This window comes from Poecile atricapillus, chromosome 11 (genome assembly GCF_030490865.1).
Source record: "Poecile atricapillus isolate bPoeAtr1 chromosome 11, bPoeAtr1.hap1, whole genome shotgun sequence".
Taxonomy (NCBI): domain Eukaryota; kingdom Metazoa; phylum Chordata; class Aves; order Passeriformes; family Paridae; genus Poecile; species Poecile atricapillus.
In genome coordinates, this window is record NC_081259.1 from 2,771,382 (window position 1) to 2,790,527 (window position 19,146).

Sequence of the window (19,146 nt, forward strand, 5' to 3'; positions counted from 1 at the left end):
GACCCGCCCCGCCCGCCTCTCGCTCCAGTTGAAAAATGAAGTTCCTAAAACTTAAAATATGTGGGGATGGCGTTAGGGATGACAACTCTCCGCTGCTTCAATATTCGCTTTTATTCAAACGCCAGAGGTGAAGTACAAACTGTAGTTACACGGCATTTTTGTTTCCTTAAAAACAGTTCTTGGTTACAGAATTCCAAACAACTTTCAAAACTAAGTTGTTGAACAGTTTCACCTAAAATGTGGTGGTTTTTTCTATCTGTTTAAAAAAGGATTTGAATTAAAGGACTCAGAATTAAAAGCTGTTACATGTTTTCACTCTACAAAAAGGAAAGTGAGGATGCAGTTACAGATAGTTCACCACAGATTCCCATTTCGAGGGGCCCAAGCTTCTAGAAATATCTTCAACTCCAAATGCAGCTTTTTCTGAACCATTAGTGGGTAATTTAACCTGAAAAAAAAGTGAAATCCCACGGAAAGTATCTGTTGTACCTGGCTACAACTGCATGTCACTGCTGCTAGGGAAGAACACAAGTATTACATAAAATTTACATGACAAAAATTAATGACAAAAATAGGGTCAATAGATTTTCAGTATCCTTTCCTGTCCTAAAACATCCACTAGACTAAAAAGAAGGATGAAAGTTTTATTTAAATAGTATGAATTAAAGTTTTAGGGAAACTCAAGTCCACATTTTCACTGAAGGACAAAACAAAGCTGTAAGCGACACTTTTAATTCCTGAAACAAATCAAAAACATACAGGTCCTTTAGTGTTTTTACACTTTCCTAAAGGATTGAATTAATTTTGGTGGAAACATAAGAGGGAGGATTGCTTGCTGTGAGACTAAAAACCAAAGACAAACCCACAAGATGCAATACTAGCATTTGAGAATATAACTTAAAAAGCACTGTCATGTGAACAATCACTACTGATTACAGCAAAAATATTATACATTTACTTCTTTCATCTCTTACCATTATAAGATAGGTTGGGCAAATACCTGGCACCAAAAAATTGATGCATGATAGTTCCAATATGTTAAACAAAATGTATTATATTAGAACATTAATATTTAAAAATTTATGACGACTTCTCATCCAAATTTAGATGGTTTTACTGCTTACTAGGAATCTTGTTTACCCCTCTGGAAAACCAGCAAATGACTGACTTCACCTTCTTTCACATTATCCAAGGTGTCTAAAGCTCCCAATGGAGACGTGAAGGATAGAATTTGATATTCAAATTACCGTAACAAACCAGTGTCACATTTTAGCAGAATCTCCCAGCAGTGTCACAAAGCGTGTCCCAGTTTTTCCAAAAGGGTTTCCTCCCCCACCAATGTAACAAATCACTCCAGCACCCACTGGGTTTCACACACCAGCAGGACTCTTAACACTGACCTGAACAAAACCCCCTGTGAGCCGTACCAGGAGCTAAGATAGTTTACTCACCCTCTACTAATTATTAATTTTGATTTCCCATTTGTAGAGTAACATTATTGTTAAATCTAACTATTGGCAGCACCTGCACTGCTGGTTCAGTTTCTGGCAAGGGCAGTGCAGGTGCTGCTGCATTTGCTATACATTTTAATTGAACAAGTGTAATATACAATTCATATTTGAACATTATGTCATCCCAGTCCACACTCTGTCCATCAAAATCAAAGTGATGCTGCAATAAAACACACGATCTGATTTAGCTAATGGAGTTCCTCATCACGAGTCGTATCCAAGACAGATCCGGTGCCTTTAGGATCAGGCTGGAGCCAGAGGCAATCGTAAGGAAAGAACCGAGTGAGCTTTCTGCAGGTGAGAGTTCTGACAGTGTTTAATGGTTTGCAGCATCTGCCTGTCGAGGCCAGCCTTCCTCCTCCACTCCTGAGTCATACTCCTCTTCCGATGAATCCTTGGTGGGAGCCCTAGGATGGAAAGGAATGATCAGGTACCTTAGACACAGAGGGAAAAAACAGACACTTCCCAGAGTTTCTGACAAAACACGTCACATGCACAGTGCCCCGTGACAGAAGTTCTGACCTTCTGATCTGGAAATGCTGCTGTGCACATTGGCAGTGCCACCAGCACACAGGCTCATTAACTGAATTCAATTAGCCTTCTGATTTTCAGTAAGTTGTTTGATTCAATCCATAATATTTCTGGTGCTATACAAAATCACTTCAAGCAACCATCAGTGTAATGCTTTGCACTCCCTCCAACAACACAAGGCTGAGCCAAGCTTCAGCTCAGACAAGGTGCTGAAATAAGTAAATGCACCTTAGTGGAGAAAGCCACTAAAACAACATCGTCAGTGATAAAAACCAAGACACAGTTCCTAAATTTCAGACCTGAAATCTGGGAACTAATTTTTTAACCAGTTTTAACCTGACCCATTCTCTCAATTCCATCCTTCATTCATTGAAATTGTTGGATTTTTTTTGTAATACAGATTTGTTCAGTGTTTTCAACATTCCACATCATTACCATACACTTCACAACAGTAAATTGATTATTTCAGGAAGAGTTCAGCAAATCAATAGATCTGCCCTTGTGGCTCTCCACTGCTGCAAGAGTAATGTAGAAAACTGTTGCAGCCTGGAGCTTGTATAAAAAACCCCATATCAGTGATAAAAAGTAGGAAGAAAGAAGAAGTTTCATTTCAGAAATTTCAGTACAGTCAATGGAATTTCAAATTTTTACTGTTAGCTTAAAATTTACTTCCATTTCTATAGGTATACACACACAAAAATAACTTCATATATATTTATTTTAAAATTTCTGCTTAAAAACTAAAGCAACACAACTCCAAAGTCTCTAGAACAGAACAGGCACTAATTCAGTGTGTACAATATACAGAGCATTGAATCTTTTTTAGGTTGTGTGCATGGATTTGTGTTTATTCCATCAGAATACCTGTCTAGTTGTATTACTGGTCTGTTCTGCTACTTCTGTTACGGTTTTACCTAATGTATCCTGGCTCTTTTTTGCCTTCTACAACATCTTTGTCAACTTCCACACATACGATGTCAGAATTGGGCACTTCAAACATGGGCTCCAGCAGCAGCTTTTCCTACAGGAAAATAGAGGGGAAAATATTTCTGTATGCTTTCCTTCACATAAACAGAGAGAGCTAGAGAGTCTCCTTGGAAGAACTCTGAATACTCACAGCTTTAGAAAGACTTACTGTATCCATGTAAGGGCCAGAACTAAGTGTGGTTTTCACTGGAAATGGTCACAATTAGGTCCATACACACAAATCCAGGAAGCTTCATTTATTGTTTATAAGACTTCATTCACTCACCATTATAGATCGAAGACCTCTGGCACCAGTTTTTCTGTCCAGGGCCAGTCTGGCTATAGCCTTCAACGCATCTTCAGTTACATTTAATTCACACTACACAGAGAAAAATGGGAAGTTCAGTTCATAATTTCATTTATAACTCAGCATGTTGAGTACAAGCATTACCAAAAACAACACAGTATTTATAAACATGAACACCAAAGAGTCAACAGATAAAAACTCAAACCTTATCCATGCTGAATAGTGCCTGGTACTGAGGAACCACAGCATTCCTTGGCTCTGTAAGAATCCGTACGAGGGTTTTCTCATCCAGGCTGTGCAGAGGAACCACAACAGGCAAACGTCCCACAAATTCTGGAATCATGCCAAACTCGATGAGATCCCTGGCTTCCACATGGCGCAGCAAGCGATCCTTCTCCTCAATATCTTCCTGTGGGTCAGACTCTCCACTGATATTGGCAAGATCAGCTGCTGCTGCAGCCCTTCTGCCTTTCCCCATGTTAGATGGTGTCCCAAATCCTAGGTACTGCAAAACAAACATGTTCTGCTTAGAGACCTGTAATTGAGTTTTCTTGATGTAAATAAATCAACTTTTCGTGAGTATTAAAAATCTGCAGTGACTGATTATGTTGTTATGTACTAATTTGAGTTCAAGAAACTACTTAGAGTAAAATCAGACCCCTTGCATACAATCAGTTTCTTATAAAATTGAATTTCTTCAGTGAAGGATTAATACATCAGTACAAGAGCTATTTTTTCTTAAAATAAAGAATGTCATCAACATGTTTTGGTCATTTTGCAAGTACCAGTGACACTTCATAAGTGAAGCAAATGCAGGCAAGTTTCCTTACATGGGAAGCAACATGAATTAACATGAACAATAATTTCAATTTCAGTCACTCCTTCAGTGGTAGAGACAGGGAACACATTTTGTCAGAATGCTGCAGCCACAACCCTATCCCCAGATATTAATCTATAAAACAGTGAACTGCAGGACCAGGTATTTTAAGATGATGATGGTTTTTATCACCATTTGCTGAAATAAAGAAATTTGGTGTGTTTACAAATACAGCAAGACCGTTAAAAGTCAGTATTGTGAACAGTAACCAAGATGATGATTTTTCAGCCCAGATACAGTCTGATACACTCACTTTTTCATTTTTCCTCCTGCTGATAATTCTGTCAAGGCCATTAAAAGCACCAGAAGCTACAAACAGGATGTTTGTTGTGTCAACCTGCACCGTTTCTCCACGTAGCTTCCGAGAATTCTTCTCTGGAACATTTACTATTGTGCCTTCAAGTAATTTTAACAAGCCCTAAGAAGGAAAGAAGAAATAAGCAATAAAAGATTTCCATCGTGTAGCATCATGTATGTTCACTTGGGCACACCGTGATATGTTCACTTTCACATATACACTTGTATTTTTTGCTCCCTTATGCTCTTATTATGAGGATGCCTCAAACTGCTTTTGAGATTATGTTTTTTAATGAAGTCAAGAGGAAAGATGTGTCTTTTGAAGGTGAATAATTAAGGAATTGAAGAACTATGACTCCATACATTCCCATGCTGTTCGACATGACAGGTTCTTATGTCCTGTTCAGTCAGGAAGTAAAATCACTCCATGGAAGTATTTACCTGTTGAACACCTTCTCCCCCAACGTCCCGTAACTGATGGATACCAGGAACACTGCCAATCTTATCTACTTCATCCAGAAAAACAATTCCTGCAGTTACAGAAAATAGGTTTAAAGAAGACCCTACTTTTAAAGGGAAGCAAGAATTTACAGAGAATAGTAAGATTTGAGAGAGCAGCAGTCTGTTCTACTTCCCAACAGCAAAAACATATGTAATTTTGTCCAATTACGGACAAAAACAATACTAGAAGATACACATTGAGCTCTTTTCAGATTTATTCTGATTTAAACTTTGGGTACATGCTGCTAGAATATTAATTTCAGGAATACTGGTGGTCTCAAAAGCTTAGAGCCCTTCAACAAAATTAACAGTCTCTGAAACACATTAAAAGTTTACCTTGCTGTGCTTTTTCTACGTTGTAGTTGGCATCTTGCAGGAGTTTTGCGATGACAGATTCAATATCTTCCCCAACATAGCCAGCTTGAGTCAAGGTGGTACAATCACAGATAGCAAAAGGGACATCTAGGCATTTAGCCAGAGTCTGAGCCAGCAAGGTTTTACCTGGTAAAAGAAAAGCTGCACCTTAGAACTGCCACACATTTCTCTCAGAGCACACAAATCCAAGTACTTGGACAGGGACTTTTAACAAGGGTGTGTAGTGACAGGACAAGGGGGAGTGGCTTTAAAATGAAAGAAGGTGGGATGAAGAAGATGAGATATTGGGAAGAAATCTTTTTCTGTGAGGGTGGTGAGGCCCTGGCACAGGGTGCTCAGAGAAGCTGTGGCTGCCCCATACCTGGAAATGTCAAAGGCCAGGTTGGACAGGGCTTGGAACAGCCTTGGATAGTGGAAGGTGTCCCTGCACATGGCAGAGGTGGAACAAGAGGAGCTTTAAGGTACCCTCCAACCCAAACCATTCCAGGATTTGCCACAGGATCATCATTACTCTTATTAAACATCCTGAATCGTACCAGCATCTTAATACAAGCATATTTTCCAAGGGAGATAGCTTTCATAAGCAGTGGTTTTTACATTGGCAGGCTGTATTTCTAGTTTTAGTTTAATAATACACATTTAAGGCAGCTTGAAATTCATACAGTATCACAAAATGTCACACAATATAAAAACCATAGTACATGTACTTGCAGAGTTTAAAGATTAAATAAATCAGTAGTCCTTTGCAGACACTCAGGGTGCAGTGCAAAGTCCAATTGCTCCTGCTTCGAAGTTGGGAAGAAACAGAATTAAAATATTGTTTAGTGAATGTTCTCCCAAAAAGTCTGCAAAATGCCATCACTTCAGCACAAACACTCCCAAGTCTCATGAACATACAAAATAATCTCTTTCCAACCCCCTGCAACTAATCTGTCCCAGAGGTGAAACAGCACTAACTGCAGCACCTCAGCTTGACAGCTAAAACAGAGAAACTATAAATGCATTTTATTTCAGCTTAGTCAAAGTGGCATCTCTTATTCAGTCAGTAAATATAGGCATTCAAAAAAGAAAAGAAGAAAACTACACAACTACAGCTTGTTCCTCTTTAGGGCCAACTAGCTCTGCATGTTAACACAGCATGAAAGCACTGGAATCCCAATTTGAAGTTCACAGTTTAGTTTTTTTATAAACCAAATCTGAATAATCACAGAAGAGGAAAATCACTCATTAACAACAAATTCCATGAAAAATAGGACACCTATAGAACCATGCAGCTGTATACCTGATCCAGTTGGTCCAAGCAGCAATATATTACTTTTTTCAAGTTTAATGTCATCATTGGGTGAATCTAGTACTTCTCCTCCCCGTTTTTCCTGAGGTATCTGCTGGTTCATTTGTTGCTGCATTGATGCTCCCAAAGCATTACCGTGTGGACTGATTCCAGCAATCTGCAGGAGCTCTGAAGAGAACAACAACAACACTGTTTGAGCACCAGGGAGGCCTGTCACTGCCTTAAAGACACAATAACAGCTTGGTTCTTCTGCAAACCTGGACTTCTCTCTGTACAGAAGCTTACAGAGAGGAAAGCAACAGAAATACAGCACAATTATTACACAAACAGGAGTTCCAATCATACTTTTGCAGAGGTGTTTAGGAAAAGAATTTCCAATGGCACAGCGATTACCTAAAAGTATTCCTCTACATTAAAAAGCAAGAGAAATTTTCAGTCCTTACAAATTTACTCATTTTAACTGTAATTATTTTAGTTCTTTTGTTAACATATGAGAAGAAATAAACCCAAGCTGTTAATTTCCATGATGAAAAAGTACAAGCACTGGACCTCACCCAACATTTCAAACTAGCAGTCACTAAAGACTGTTCTCCATGTCGTAAAAGTAGGTATTGCAGAGGAGGACATGAGGAGAGGGTTCACTTACTTGTAAATCTGTACTCATCCTCCCGTCTTCTGATTTCTAATTCTAAGAGAGAGGATGAAAACAGTCATAAAAAAGTAAGTTTATAAAAGCTTATAAATTCTCCACCTCTTGCCCTCTTCTGAATACATCTTATCACTGACTATGAATGTATTTCTAAAAAGAAATCCCCACAAGAGCTATTTTTATTGCTGTCAAAATTACCCAAAACCCAAATTGCATGTTTTTTAAAATGCCAGCAAGCTATCTACTTATAAAAACAACAATCTATTACCTCTAATTAGATTATTCACTTTAAAACAAATTATGGAAGGGAAAAAAAGCAGTAACAATTTTGAAGAGGCTTCCTTAAACTCTCCCTGAGTGTTATAATGTAAGGCTTTGATATAAGACAGAACTCTGAAATATGTAAATATTTACTGTCAGTCTCTCTGGGCATGGACCCTGTTATCTCCCTGTGGAGGGTCAGGAACTTCCTGGTGCCAGGTACACAACTGCTCTCTTACCATTACCAGAAAAGTGCTACTAATGTTCCCTCCTCATTTAAAAGATTTCTTTATGTTAATTCAAGAAAAAACAAAGAAGATTTCTGTGGTAGCTTTTGCAAGACAGAACAAAACACCTTAAAAAAACTCACCCAAGGTACACTTTGAGTCAGAGATGGTAACTTAATCCCACTTCTAAAAATAAATTAGATCAACATAGCTACACACTTACTCAGCAGCAAAAGTACTGCCAGGAGTAACTCCATCTACACCTGCTAGATATGGAACAATACAGGAGTGACCAGCAGATGCTGCCAGCAGGAGCAAAGGAAGTTAGAAATCTAAGTACTCATCAATTTACCTATGCAAAATATCACCTTCCTGATCTGCATTGTTGCTTGCAGATTAAGCAGCAGATTTACCATTAAGTCGTAAATGAGATTAGAAAGAAAAAATTAGGAGACTCACTTTAGAAAGTTAAAGGAGAATACCCCATAATCAGTATCAGTAAAAAGGGGTAAGCATTTAATATGGTAAGCATCATAAACTCTCTTATTACCATTTAAATAAATCTCAGAAGTTCACAATGGAAATTATATTTAGTACAAATTCTTACAGATCATTTCAACTATAGAACATCTAATGTCAGGGTAAACCCTTTCTTAGACTAAGTTAGAGCCCCAAAATGGTAATTTATTTGACCAGAAAAATACCAAATATCATACAAACCTCTTGGTGTTAAAGAAGTCTGTTTCTCAACTTCTGCTTGCTGTCTCAGGTTAGATGGGATATTATTGTAGATTCTCTTGTAATGATTATACACCGCAACTGAAAGCACCTTCTTGGCAAAACACTGACCAACAACGTATTTGTCGAGGTAGTTGTAAATCTGAAAAATAGCTTAATCTTAATAACACTTCTAAATCATCTTGCAGCAGAAAAGGAAAAGTAGCATATTCTGCAAAAGATGGACTTTGGTCTGAATTGTTACAGACCTGAGAAACAGAAACTAACATCTAAAATACAAAATATATTCCTCTTGATAAGTTTACTTTAAAAAAATCTGGTGCTTACACACTCATATTGCATCTGTTAGTTCTGCCCTACTAATACATAAGCCCATTGCCATTTCTGCCCAAATTTTTAAGAGGAACAGAAATTTTAAGAATGCTTATTTTCTGAAAAGAGGCCTATCAAGGAGCTATGTTCAGAAACCATTGCAGTCCACCAGGAACCGAGAACCATAAAAGGTTTCCTCACTGATCTCCAGATGGAAACCAAATGACTTCAGAAGGACCATGGCCACAAGTTAATCAGCTACAGCTCTCACCCACACCAAATAAAAGGCTTTGCTGCTTGAGAAATCAAATGCTAAAATAAGGATACAGAATGCAAGGCCACAGTGAGAAAAAACAGTAACTATGGTTGATGAGGGCTGAGGTCAGCCTCAAGGTCACAGGAGAAAATGTAGTCACAGAGACAGAGGAAAACAAGCTCCAATACCTTTATTGGATTTACTTGTTCCCTTTATCAGCTGCTCTGCACACGGCTCACAAAGGTTTAATCTTGAGCTAATCATCATTATTGTTTGTTGCTTTGTCCCAGCAGCCCATCACACACCTGATGCAGATTAAGGGAAGCATTTCTCCATGCTGCAACACAAGGGGACTCTGGGTGGAATTAAGAACATACCTTTTTCGGTGGAGGTGGTGGCTTCTGCTGGAATGCCAATTTCACAGCTTCTGCTGCTGACTCGGGCTCTTTAATGATGCTCTTTTTTGTGTCTGCCTCTGACAGGACAACAAAAAAGTGGTGACACTTTTCACACTTCACAAAACGGGTGGAAGCTGCAGAAAAGGTCAAACAAAACAGTCAGAGGAATTGCTTCTGTCCAAGTTCATCACACAGGACAAGCACCTGTAAGACAGCCCAGTCACTCTGTTTACATAACACTTCTCCCTCGCTCACCTTAGAACATTTAAAAGCTACTATCGGCTTATGGAATTTGACACAGAGGAAACACAATTTGCCCTCCAAAAATTGGAATGCTGGGCAGCAACCCGACAATGGATTAAACACAAATGCTTTTTGATACTTATCCAGTAGCATCACACTTAGGAGAGGACACTTTGCACTTCTGAGACAAAATAAATGAGAATACTTCAGCTATGCAGGAAATGTTCCTAACTCTCAAACTGACAGCAAAATAAAATATTGTGGTTAGGCACAGACAAAAGTGCAGGGAAGCAGTCTAGAATATCAAAGACAGCATTACAGGAGGGCTCTGGCAGCTCCTGCTCTCTGCATCCCACTGGTTTAGAACACTGGATCAGGCCCGAGACATCCAAGCCTGATGAGCACAGTGGGGGTCACCCAAAGGGCTCATCCCAACAAGAGGCAGCTGTGGTATGCAACACACCATCAGGACTTTGATGTCTTGCAAGATCTTCTGCTTATTTATTTTTACTGTCAAGACTAGAACAAATTTCTTTCAATTTCCAAAAGCTAAACCCTCCTACCACTGACTTTGTGAACTGTGTCTCAAGAAATCTGCAAAGGTTGGTTTCATAAGCCTGAAAATGAGAACCTGCATTGCTTTTCTTTTCCTTTGGTAAAGCAAAGTTGAAATGATAAAAACAGACAGTAGAGAAGAATAATAAAAGTAATTCAGAATAGATCCTTTCTAGCCCTATTTCTATGGTACTAAATGCAAATCACAAGCACTAGGATAGATTTAAAGGAAATATACTAGTAAATGTATTTAATTAAAGTACAGAAAATGTAGAAAAACAACCCACTGAAAATTTTAATGCCAGAACTTCTGAAATCAAAGAAAGTTTTTAGAAAATGGCTTGAACACCGTAGCACCAGCAACTGTAACAACACCCTCTAGCAATAAACAAGTTGCTTATTTATAACTTGTTGTCTCCCATAGGACTGGCATCAGCAAAAGAGGAGTGGGTGGGATTTTTCTTACCATTAATCCCACCTTATAGCTGGATAAGCAAGACCAACAGATTACTTTAAGAATGTAGCAACTAATACTACCAGCAACACAGCTTTATTAACTTCAATTCAAAGAAATTCTGGGTAACAGCCTGAAAGTTCTCCTGGCAATCTTCCAAATTACTGTTATCTGCCTCATGGTAATGTGATGGAAATCCACTTGCACTAACCCATTCCTCTTATATAACTATTATTTAGCAACAATATTGTAGGGAAAAAAACAACCCAACCTTTCTCCCAAGGCTCACTGAAAACACCTCTGATATTCTTGATGACTACAGTCATGAGGCTGTTCTCCTTCCTTATACAAGGCTGATTTAGGATAGAATAGACATGAGAATACTTGTTCCCTTTATAGAGCCACATGAATGGTTTAAAAAAACCCAGAAAATAAGAAGTGGGCTGTAAGAGTACTATAAGGCATCTTTAAAACTTCACTAAAAACACCCATGAGTACACAGTTGAGTTGCAGGAAACTTTGCTCATCCTAAATACTAGCATGTTTTCATATGTTCTTTTAGCAAACACATAAAAGCACAACAAATCCATGTCAAATTACCTCCCTGTCATTAAGATGTCTGCAAATATTTACAGTGTGCCAAAATGCAAGTCAAGTGTTGTTTTTAATCAGACAGTGTTGCCACAGAGGCTGCATTTCTAAAGTTTGTGTGAGCTGACCTTGCCAAAAAGAAATGCCAGGCTTTTATAAAACATACAGGAAACAGAAACAATCAGAGAATTAAAAAGAGTTGTAGGGTTGAGATAATGGGCTCCTATCAAACTGCATTAAGGTAAAATAAAACCCAAACCAGGAAAAAGAAAGCAGGGAAGCTTCTGAGTATGTTCAGTGGCAGGGAGGTGCTGGTTTGGAGGATGGAGTAACCTGATGGCATCAGGTGGAGACAGTAAAAGCAGCATCCAGATAAGGCTTCTTATGTCAATCAGCTTTACAGCGATTGGATTTCACTCCACATCGGAGGATCAAGTCTTATTTCACTGATCACAAACTCTCTTTACAGACTTTCACAACCCAAAACAATACAGGAACTGCTGAGAAAAGAGGTCAAAGCAAAATGACTTTTTGTTTGCCTCATATTTTCCCTTCATTGTTAATTGGAAAATCATTGCCAAGCAAATCTTTCTGCAAGATTTGCAGATACAAAGTGAAGCTCCATCAAAAACAAACTCCACTGGAAAACCAGCCTGTCACACTGCCACTCAGTGGCAATTAATTTTCGAATGAACATGGCTTTTATTCAGTATTTTGCTTCTTTACTTCTCTCAAAATGACTGAAAATCTAATATTTAAACTGAAACAAATGCTAATTGCATGTTTTCCATTGGTTTTAGATATTTATTTAAGGCTCTGCAGGTTGGCAATTCAAACCAGAACTGAGAAAATTCATCATTTTTCCTGACTAAGCAACAAGGGCTTATCCACAAAAATAAAGTTACAGTAGGCTTAATACAACTTGCAACCCATTCATTTTGGGCAGAATGGGACAGATTTATTTTTCTTAGTTTATGTTTTTTCAAATAAATTTCAAGATAATTAGTAGTTCTGTTTTCCAGCTGCTTTATAGAGTGGCTGGAAAGCAGTGTGCTCAAATTAACAGACTAAACCAGAATAACACAGGTCCAGAAAAAACTTCATCAGGATTCACAGGAATTTTGGAAAAAAGCGTGTTTCCAGTCCCAAGCTGTTTACAGAACCTGTGTTATTCTGATGCTGCAACTTAAGTGGGTTCACTACTTGGGAATTTTGAATCTCATTTATCAAGACATGTTCTCCCATAGTGTTGGTATGAATAAATCCTGTTCCCAAGAAGTTTCCAGGCATGCTTAAGTGTTCCCAACAACACTGACAAAACACTAAATCACATCTCTGCTTTCCAAGGATCGTTCTGGGACAATGCTTGAATGGTATTTCCAGATAAAAGCACAAACTGCAGTACCAAGGGAAACACACCAGTGAAGTGAGATTCAAAAACATCTCTGCCTGTTCATGAATCATAAGAAGGCAAATGAGATTAAAAATCCTTCAACTGTTCCCAACCACACCTAGTCCAGGGAGAGACCACACTGAACACCAGACAGGATCATATTTCTAGTTCCATGAACTAGTGCCAGGTTTTGCAGAAAACCTTGTTGCCTATAGTTTCAAACAAACTGGAAAAACAACCTTGTTTCTGGGGGAAAAAGTAACTGAGGACTGATCCTTTGTCTAACATAAAGAAATATATAGTTATTATTATAGAACTGTCTTGTGATTCACGACATTTGATCATTTTAAACACTACTTTATATGAGTAGCAGGAAATAACAGCACATCCACTCATTATTTTTGCCAATTGTTAAATTAACAACTGCTGAACACGTTTCTGCTGACCTTGTCTTAAGCCTCTTAGTGCACACATCTGATTACAACCTGATATTTCCTCCTTGAGCCCCACCAACTAACAATGGGGATTTGCTTTCTGACAGAAGTTTTTGTTCTCTAGGCTGGTCTCATTAGTGCTGAAATAAGGTATGAAATGTCTTCAAGTCTGATAGAACCTAAAGAATAAATGGCATTAATTTTGATTATGCTTTAAAAAACAAAAAGGAAAATAAAGTAGCAATTGCTGCTGGAGAACAGGCATTTTGGATTTTCTAGTTGGACTTTCCAGCCTACTATGTGGAATGTATTATAGCTCTGACTTTGTCATGGAAGACTGTTCTAGTAAGCCATCTGTCAAATACTAATTCCTCTGCTGGATAAGCACTTTGGTTATAGTACATGCAAGATTAAAGTTTCATTATTTAGGAAAGAAAGGATAGACATTACCAATACATATAAAGTGCATACTTATATAATAGAGATATGAAAGTATCTGTAGTTAAAATGGTATTTAGTATAAAATGTCATGAACTATTTTAAAAATGCATATTCACAGATACAATGTGAATTGCACTACCACATTCCCACACATCATGGGATGTACACAAATGTACCCACAGAGACAATAAATATTTACACCAACAAGGCCAAACTAAGCATAACAAAATTTTTGACATCATGTAATTAGGTAGGCTAACAGGATTATGTTAAATCACAAAGTCACATCTGTGCCTATTTAAAAAAAAAAAGAAGATTTAAGGAAAACTTACACACAAAGGTCTCCACGTGTGTGCACAAGTCCCCACACTTCGGGCAGCGCAGTTGGTTCCCTCCTTTCCCAGAGCTTCCAGAGCTTGACTTTTTACCACCACCCTCACCAACAGATTTCTAAAAGAGATTTCCAGACAATTAACCCCAAACAATGGAGCTGGTACAGTATTTGATTATGGAATCAAATAATTGGAATAACAATTATTTAGCTGAATAACAAAGCAGCTATTGTCAGGATTTTTTTAAAGGCTTTAGAAACTTAGAAGACTATAACATAAAGACTTGGAAGTGTTTTACATTTACAAATACATCTGCACTTCCCAGGTCTGCCAGTCTTGCACATGCCCAACAACAAAAAGCTATGTTAACAGTGTTTTAATAGTGTATTTTAATGTTTTAATGCCAGACAAGAAAACACATAATATTTAGAGAGAATTTTATTATCTCAGCTGCATGGATTCTAAGGGTTTCTGAAGCCACAGCTCCTCTCAATTCCTTGGCAGCTGTAGCAATCTATACTAAAACATGAATTTCAAAGTGTCTGGAAATGCCGCATCTTTTGCTTGATTCTGTATCTATGCCTTTATACTCTGATTAATACAAGTTATATTTTAGGAAACAACAAAAATGTCTCTTCCCATTTCTAAGGCAGCTCTTAATTTTTAAACCTGTCTTGCCTACTGATTTCTCCTTACAACCCTCTTCAAGAAAAAAAAACAACTTAATTTTTTAAATATTTTTTATTTTTTTAAAGAAAGTTTAATTGCACCCTCAGAACAGACTGGTGTCACCTGGACAGCTCCTCAGGTTCACAACACACCATACTAAGGCAGAGTTACTGCCTGTGAACTCTCAAAATGTTATTTGCTGACTAAAGAGCAGTTTTATTCTCAGGTAATCATTTATCTGAAGAAGCTGTTTATTAACTATAATTATAGAGAATGACTAGGATAAAAATAGACTAGAAATAACAACAAGAGGTGAGCTCATTGTCCTCATTGACTTGTCTTACTTAAGACAAATCAGTTCTAAACCCAGAAACATTTAAAATGTACTTTAAAAGTCTACTTGGGAGCAGCAGGTTTATCTCCTAACAAATTCATAATACATTTTATTTTTTCTTCACTGCCAGCTGCAGCAATTTGAAGGACTAGAAGTGTCTGGAGTTGGCCAAAATTTTGAGATTAATTTTAAGTAAAAAAAAAAAAAGACAAAAATTTAAGGAACTTTTTACAGAAACTATTGAAACCCCCAGTTTGTGGAGATTACCTTGCTTCCATCTCCAGAACCATCCTTGCTTGCACCATCCTTTGAAGCAAAATATGCTGGCGTTTCTGAAAAGTTTCTGAGAGGAATTCGTTTTAGGGAACAAGTTTCAAAAGTCCCAAGTTTTCCTAAAACAGGGATGCGTGTACGACCACAAGTAATACCTAAAAAAAAAAAAAAAAAAAAAAAGTTAAATACTAAAAATACTCCAATTTTCATTCCATTGCCACCAAACCTCAGAACTGATTTACTTTATGTGGAGCTTAAAGGTACAAAATCAGCTCTGAACATCCACATTTCAGTCACTCTAAATAAATTACCTTTACCACCTTAATGTTGATATCATTAAAAGCTGCCTGGGTTTTCCAAAAAAAGACCCCAATGTAATTCCAGGTCCTCTAACATCAGACAATTGAGAGTCTCATCGTGGCATGAAATAGGGAACATCCCAGTTATGAAACTGATCCTCAGAATGATAAACACAATCAACTTACAGCTTTTATTATGAAATAATTCAACCCCCCAAGAGAAACCTTTGAAGAGTCACTTCATTATGCAAATTCAGGTGTTTCAGACTCAATGACTGCACGTCTGGATTTGGCTTTCACTTGGGAACTCCACTAAAAATTAGTTTCCAGGAATATGAGGCACCTCTTGGCAACAAAAGTTGTGCTGAGGAAAACTGAGAAGCCGTGTCCTATTTGGCACTCACCGACGGGCCGGCACCGGCAAACTCGGCGTAATCTTAACTTTGCTGAAATACCTTATTGCCAACACAAAAAAAAAAAAAAACTTCATTGGGAAACTAAACAGCCTTTTTTCCTCCTCTTGCAACACCGGCAGGATTGCATTTCATGGCTCGGTATGACGTGAGCCGACATATGTTGTGCTTGTGATTTCAACATCAACAACAGCCTGGAATCCATATCTCATCTCTTGCAGTTAAAGTGGCAAATTCTCACTTGCTCTCTGGTTTTGATAAGGACCTTGCTGTGCCTTACTGACAGCAGAGCTATACAGCAACAATGGCAAATGCAAATCTGCTGACAGTACATAGTTTTATTGTTATAGGGATGAGACAATCCTATGGAAAATCCAAAAACTCTTCAAAAAAATAAGAAGTAAGAATGGCAAGAGAAGCATGGCTCATTTGCTCTGAAAGAAGAAACAACAGCAACCAAGAACTGGGAACTTAGCTGAAAGAGAATACTCTGAAAATTCACCATGTTACTATTACAAGAAGAGAAAAAATAAAGAAGAGGAACCTAAATTTACCAGGAAAACTCTTGTGCAGGGCTGTGCAAAATCACAATGAAGATGACAGTGTCAAATGAGATCTGAAGCTGGTTTATTAACTTACATGCTGCTTAAGATTCCTGAACCTGAAGATGACTTGTAGCTACTTTTAACATGACTAAAAATTAATCTTTTAAAAATCTCTTAACGGCATTGCTTCTGGATGCAAACGTGAGGGAGGAATAACAATCACTGAGCTTCCCCATTTTAAATTCATCTGCTGAGTGCCACTGCAACACATTTTAGATTACATAGGATAAGCTATGAAAACATCACAGAAAACTTGAAAACACTGGTTGGCTCTCAGAAGCAGTTGTGTCTTTTAACTGAATGTGCAGAGAACTCTGACAACTCTGTGTGCCAAGTGCACTTGTCAGAAAAGAATAAGCTTTGGTGAGTGTTTACAATGCAATAGCTGCTCTGAGCAGTTTCCTATATTGGAGGCTCATTCCTCAGAGATGGTTCCTTTACTGAGATTTGGTTTACAAACTGAGAAATGACCCCTTAAAATAAAACAACAACCACCTCACCTGCCTTGAACAAAACCTGAAGTCACATAACTTTCCTTGTAACACAGGGAGATTTGGCCTGTGGGAAAAGGCTGAAGCACTAACAAAAAAGCACAGACATTTCAGCCCTCATTTTAATTCAGAGTGCTCTTGTGAAACAAAATGTACTGGGAACTATATGGGATGAACTATGAAACCTTACACAGCACTGATTACTGAGCTGTGAAGACTAAACCAGGGGGGAAAAAAAACCATATTACTGCTACATCAGCTGGTGGCTAAGCATGAAAAGCCTCATGTGCTTATTGTGAGGCCTGAGTGGGGTCTTTTGGATAAAATATCATTGTACAATTACACAGTGAAGCAGTAAAAGTTATCACCTCTACTTCCTTGTGTCAATAAGCCCAGAGGGAGATTTTCAGGAGAAATCAACATTCCAATGCCTGGCAGCTGCCACTGACCAATCCAGACTCAGATAAATATTCCAATACATAACTGCTGGCAGGGTTTGCTCACACACACCTGGAACTGGTGGTTCAGGTGATGGTTTTTTTCAGCACTAAATTCAAAGGACATGCACCTAATGTCGCTGGCAGCAATGGAACCGCTCAGATTTGTGATGGAAAGCTCCTTAACACCTTATTAACCTTTAATTGATACTTGATGAAATAAATGCTGACTTTTGGGCCGAGCCTGGGGGATCTTGGAGGCATCTATTGGTCAGGAAAGTGACAGGAGACTGTGACAAACTAACTGTCCCACATAACACACCATTGATTACATTGATCTGTGCACTCTGAACTCTCTCAAGCTGGCACCAACCAGCAACAGCAAACAAAGCACTTGGCAGAAGACACAATTTAATAAAAAAGACACACAACAATAAGATACATTTATTTTTAAATAACTTTCATTTAAAGCTGATGGATAAATAATTGTATTGCTCTGTCTGCATTTTATTCTCATTTGCTCTTTTCCATAATAACTTTGAATCTTAGTTCTGACCAAAAACCACACAAATTTTAAAAAAGATAATTCTGTAATGAATTACAAATAGTAGTTGCTTTAAAGTTGATTGTTTCAAAGAGGTTGCATAAGGGCAGACAGGCTAGACTTGAAAGTACAGGTCTGAACCAGCACAGGTGATATTTGAGATATAAATGTAAAGGCACCTACAAAGAGTTAACTCACCTCTTAAGAGCAGTAAATGATCTCTGACTCATCAGGCTATTGCCGAGGGTAGAGTAATTGAAAATATTGTTGCCAATGTGGCAACAGAGAGATTTTTCAGCACAATTTGGGGGTCCTCTACCGTTCCCCCAAAGCAGCACTTGGTTTGTCTGCTCTCAAGAATACCATGAAAAGGGTAAACAAGGAAAAAAAAAACCAAAAAAGGAACAGCCTCCCACAGCCTTCAACTTCCAGTGAGTAGCTGGCACAGTCTCGTCCTTCTACCAAGTTGGAAATAATTAATTTTGCTAACTAAGCCCGTCTTTATGAGCAATAGTTCAAGTTTAGGCTACCACAAAGGTAGGCTTTTACTTAATTAAGGTAATTAAGCCATTTTTAAGCCAATTAAACACATTTACTCGCACTGTAGAGTAACATACACTGTCCGACAGCTGCTGAGCATCACTTCTGTTGAAATAAACTCTATTCTGGCATTACATTTCTCCATAGCGAGGGCAAATTCCCCGATACTCCACACCGCGTAACGCTGCCCTTACCCCCATTCGCACCGCACGGGTGACACCAGCAAACAGTTAAAAGGAGGGAAAAAGGGGAAAAGGCCGCCGTGTCCCGCCACTGTCACAGCGCGATAAGGGCACGGCGGGGCCGCGGCTCCCCTCAGGGCCGCAGGGCCCGACCCCGCCGGGCCCGGTGCGGGAAGGCCGGCGGCCGGAGCGCGGTTACCTCTGCGAGCGGAGGGCAGCGTGGAGCCGAACAGGCGGGCGGCGGCGGCGCAGCTGTGGCAGGCGGACATGGTGCAGCGGCCGCGGGCCCGGCCGGCTCCCCCCGCCGCCAACAAGGCCTCGCTGGCGGCGGTCCGGCCCCGCCCGCCCCGGTAACACCCCCGTGACGGCAACGCGCGTCACGACGAGACTGCACATCCCAGCGGGCACCGCGCCGCGCA

At 38.9% G+C, this 19,146-nt stretch overlaps 1 protein-coding gene across 3 annotated transcripts; it reads right to left on the bottom strand.

Moving 5' to 3' along the window:
* Window positions 1-93: 93 nt before the first annotated feature.
* Window positions 94-19,084, bottom strand: CLPX (caseinolytic mitochondrial matrix peptidase chaperone subunit X). Of its 3 annotated transcripts, none has more exons than XM_058847033.1 (14): window positions 18,927-19,084; window positions 15,211-15,371; window positions 13,941-14,058; window positions 9,477-9,631; window positions 8,514-8,673; window positions 7,303-7,344; window positions 6,648-6,824; window positions 5,327-5,491; window positions 4,931-5,019; window positions 4,446-4,610; window positions 3,521-3,820; window positions 3,295-3,387; window positions 2,957-3,063; window positions 94-1,918 (listed from the first exon to the last, which is right to left on the bottom strand). In XM_058847033.1, the coding sequence occupies exons 1-14, from the start codon at window positions 18,994-18,996 to the stop codon at window positions 1,828-1,830; spliced, it is 1,893 nt and encodes a 630-aa protein (XP_058703016.1). In that variant the 5' UTR covers window positions 18,997-19,084; the 3' UTR covers window positions 94-1,827. The 3 variants fall into 3 exon arrangements, with proteins under 3 accessions (XP_058703016.1, XP_058703018.1, XP_058703017.1); XM_058847035.1 differs by having other exon boundaries at window positions 2,907-3,063; XM_058847034.1 differs by lacking the exon at window positions 7,303-7,344.
* Between the last annotated feature and the right edge of the window lie 62 nt (window positions 19,085-19,146).

Bases quoted from the DNA above. Each gene is read 5' to 3' on its own strand.
- CLPX (XM_058847033.1), bottom strand. From the start codon at position 18,996: ATGTCCGCCTGCCACAGCTGCGCCGCCGCCGCCCGCCTGTTCGGCTCC. The intron at 5,492-6,647 runs GTATACAGCTGC...TTCTTTTACCAG, and splicing joins GCTTGGACCAACTGGATCAG to GTAAAACCTTGCTGGCTCAG. The intron at 3,064-3,294 runs GTGAGTGAATGA...ATTTTCCTGTAG, and splicing joins GAGGTCTTCGATCTATAATG to GAAAAGCTGCTGCTGGAGCC.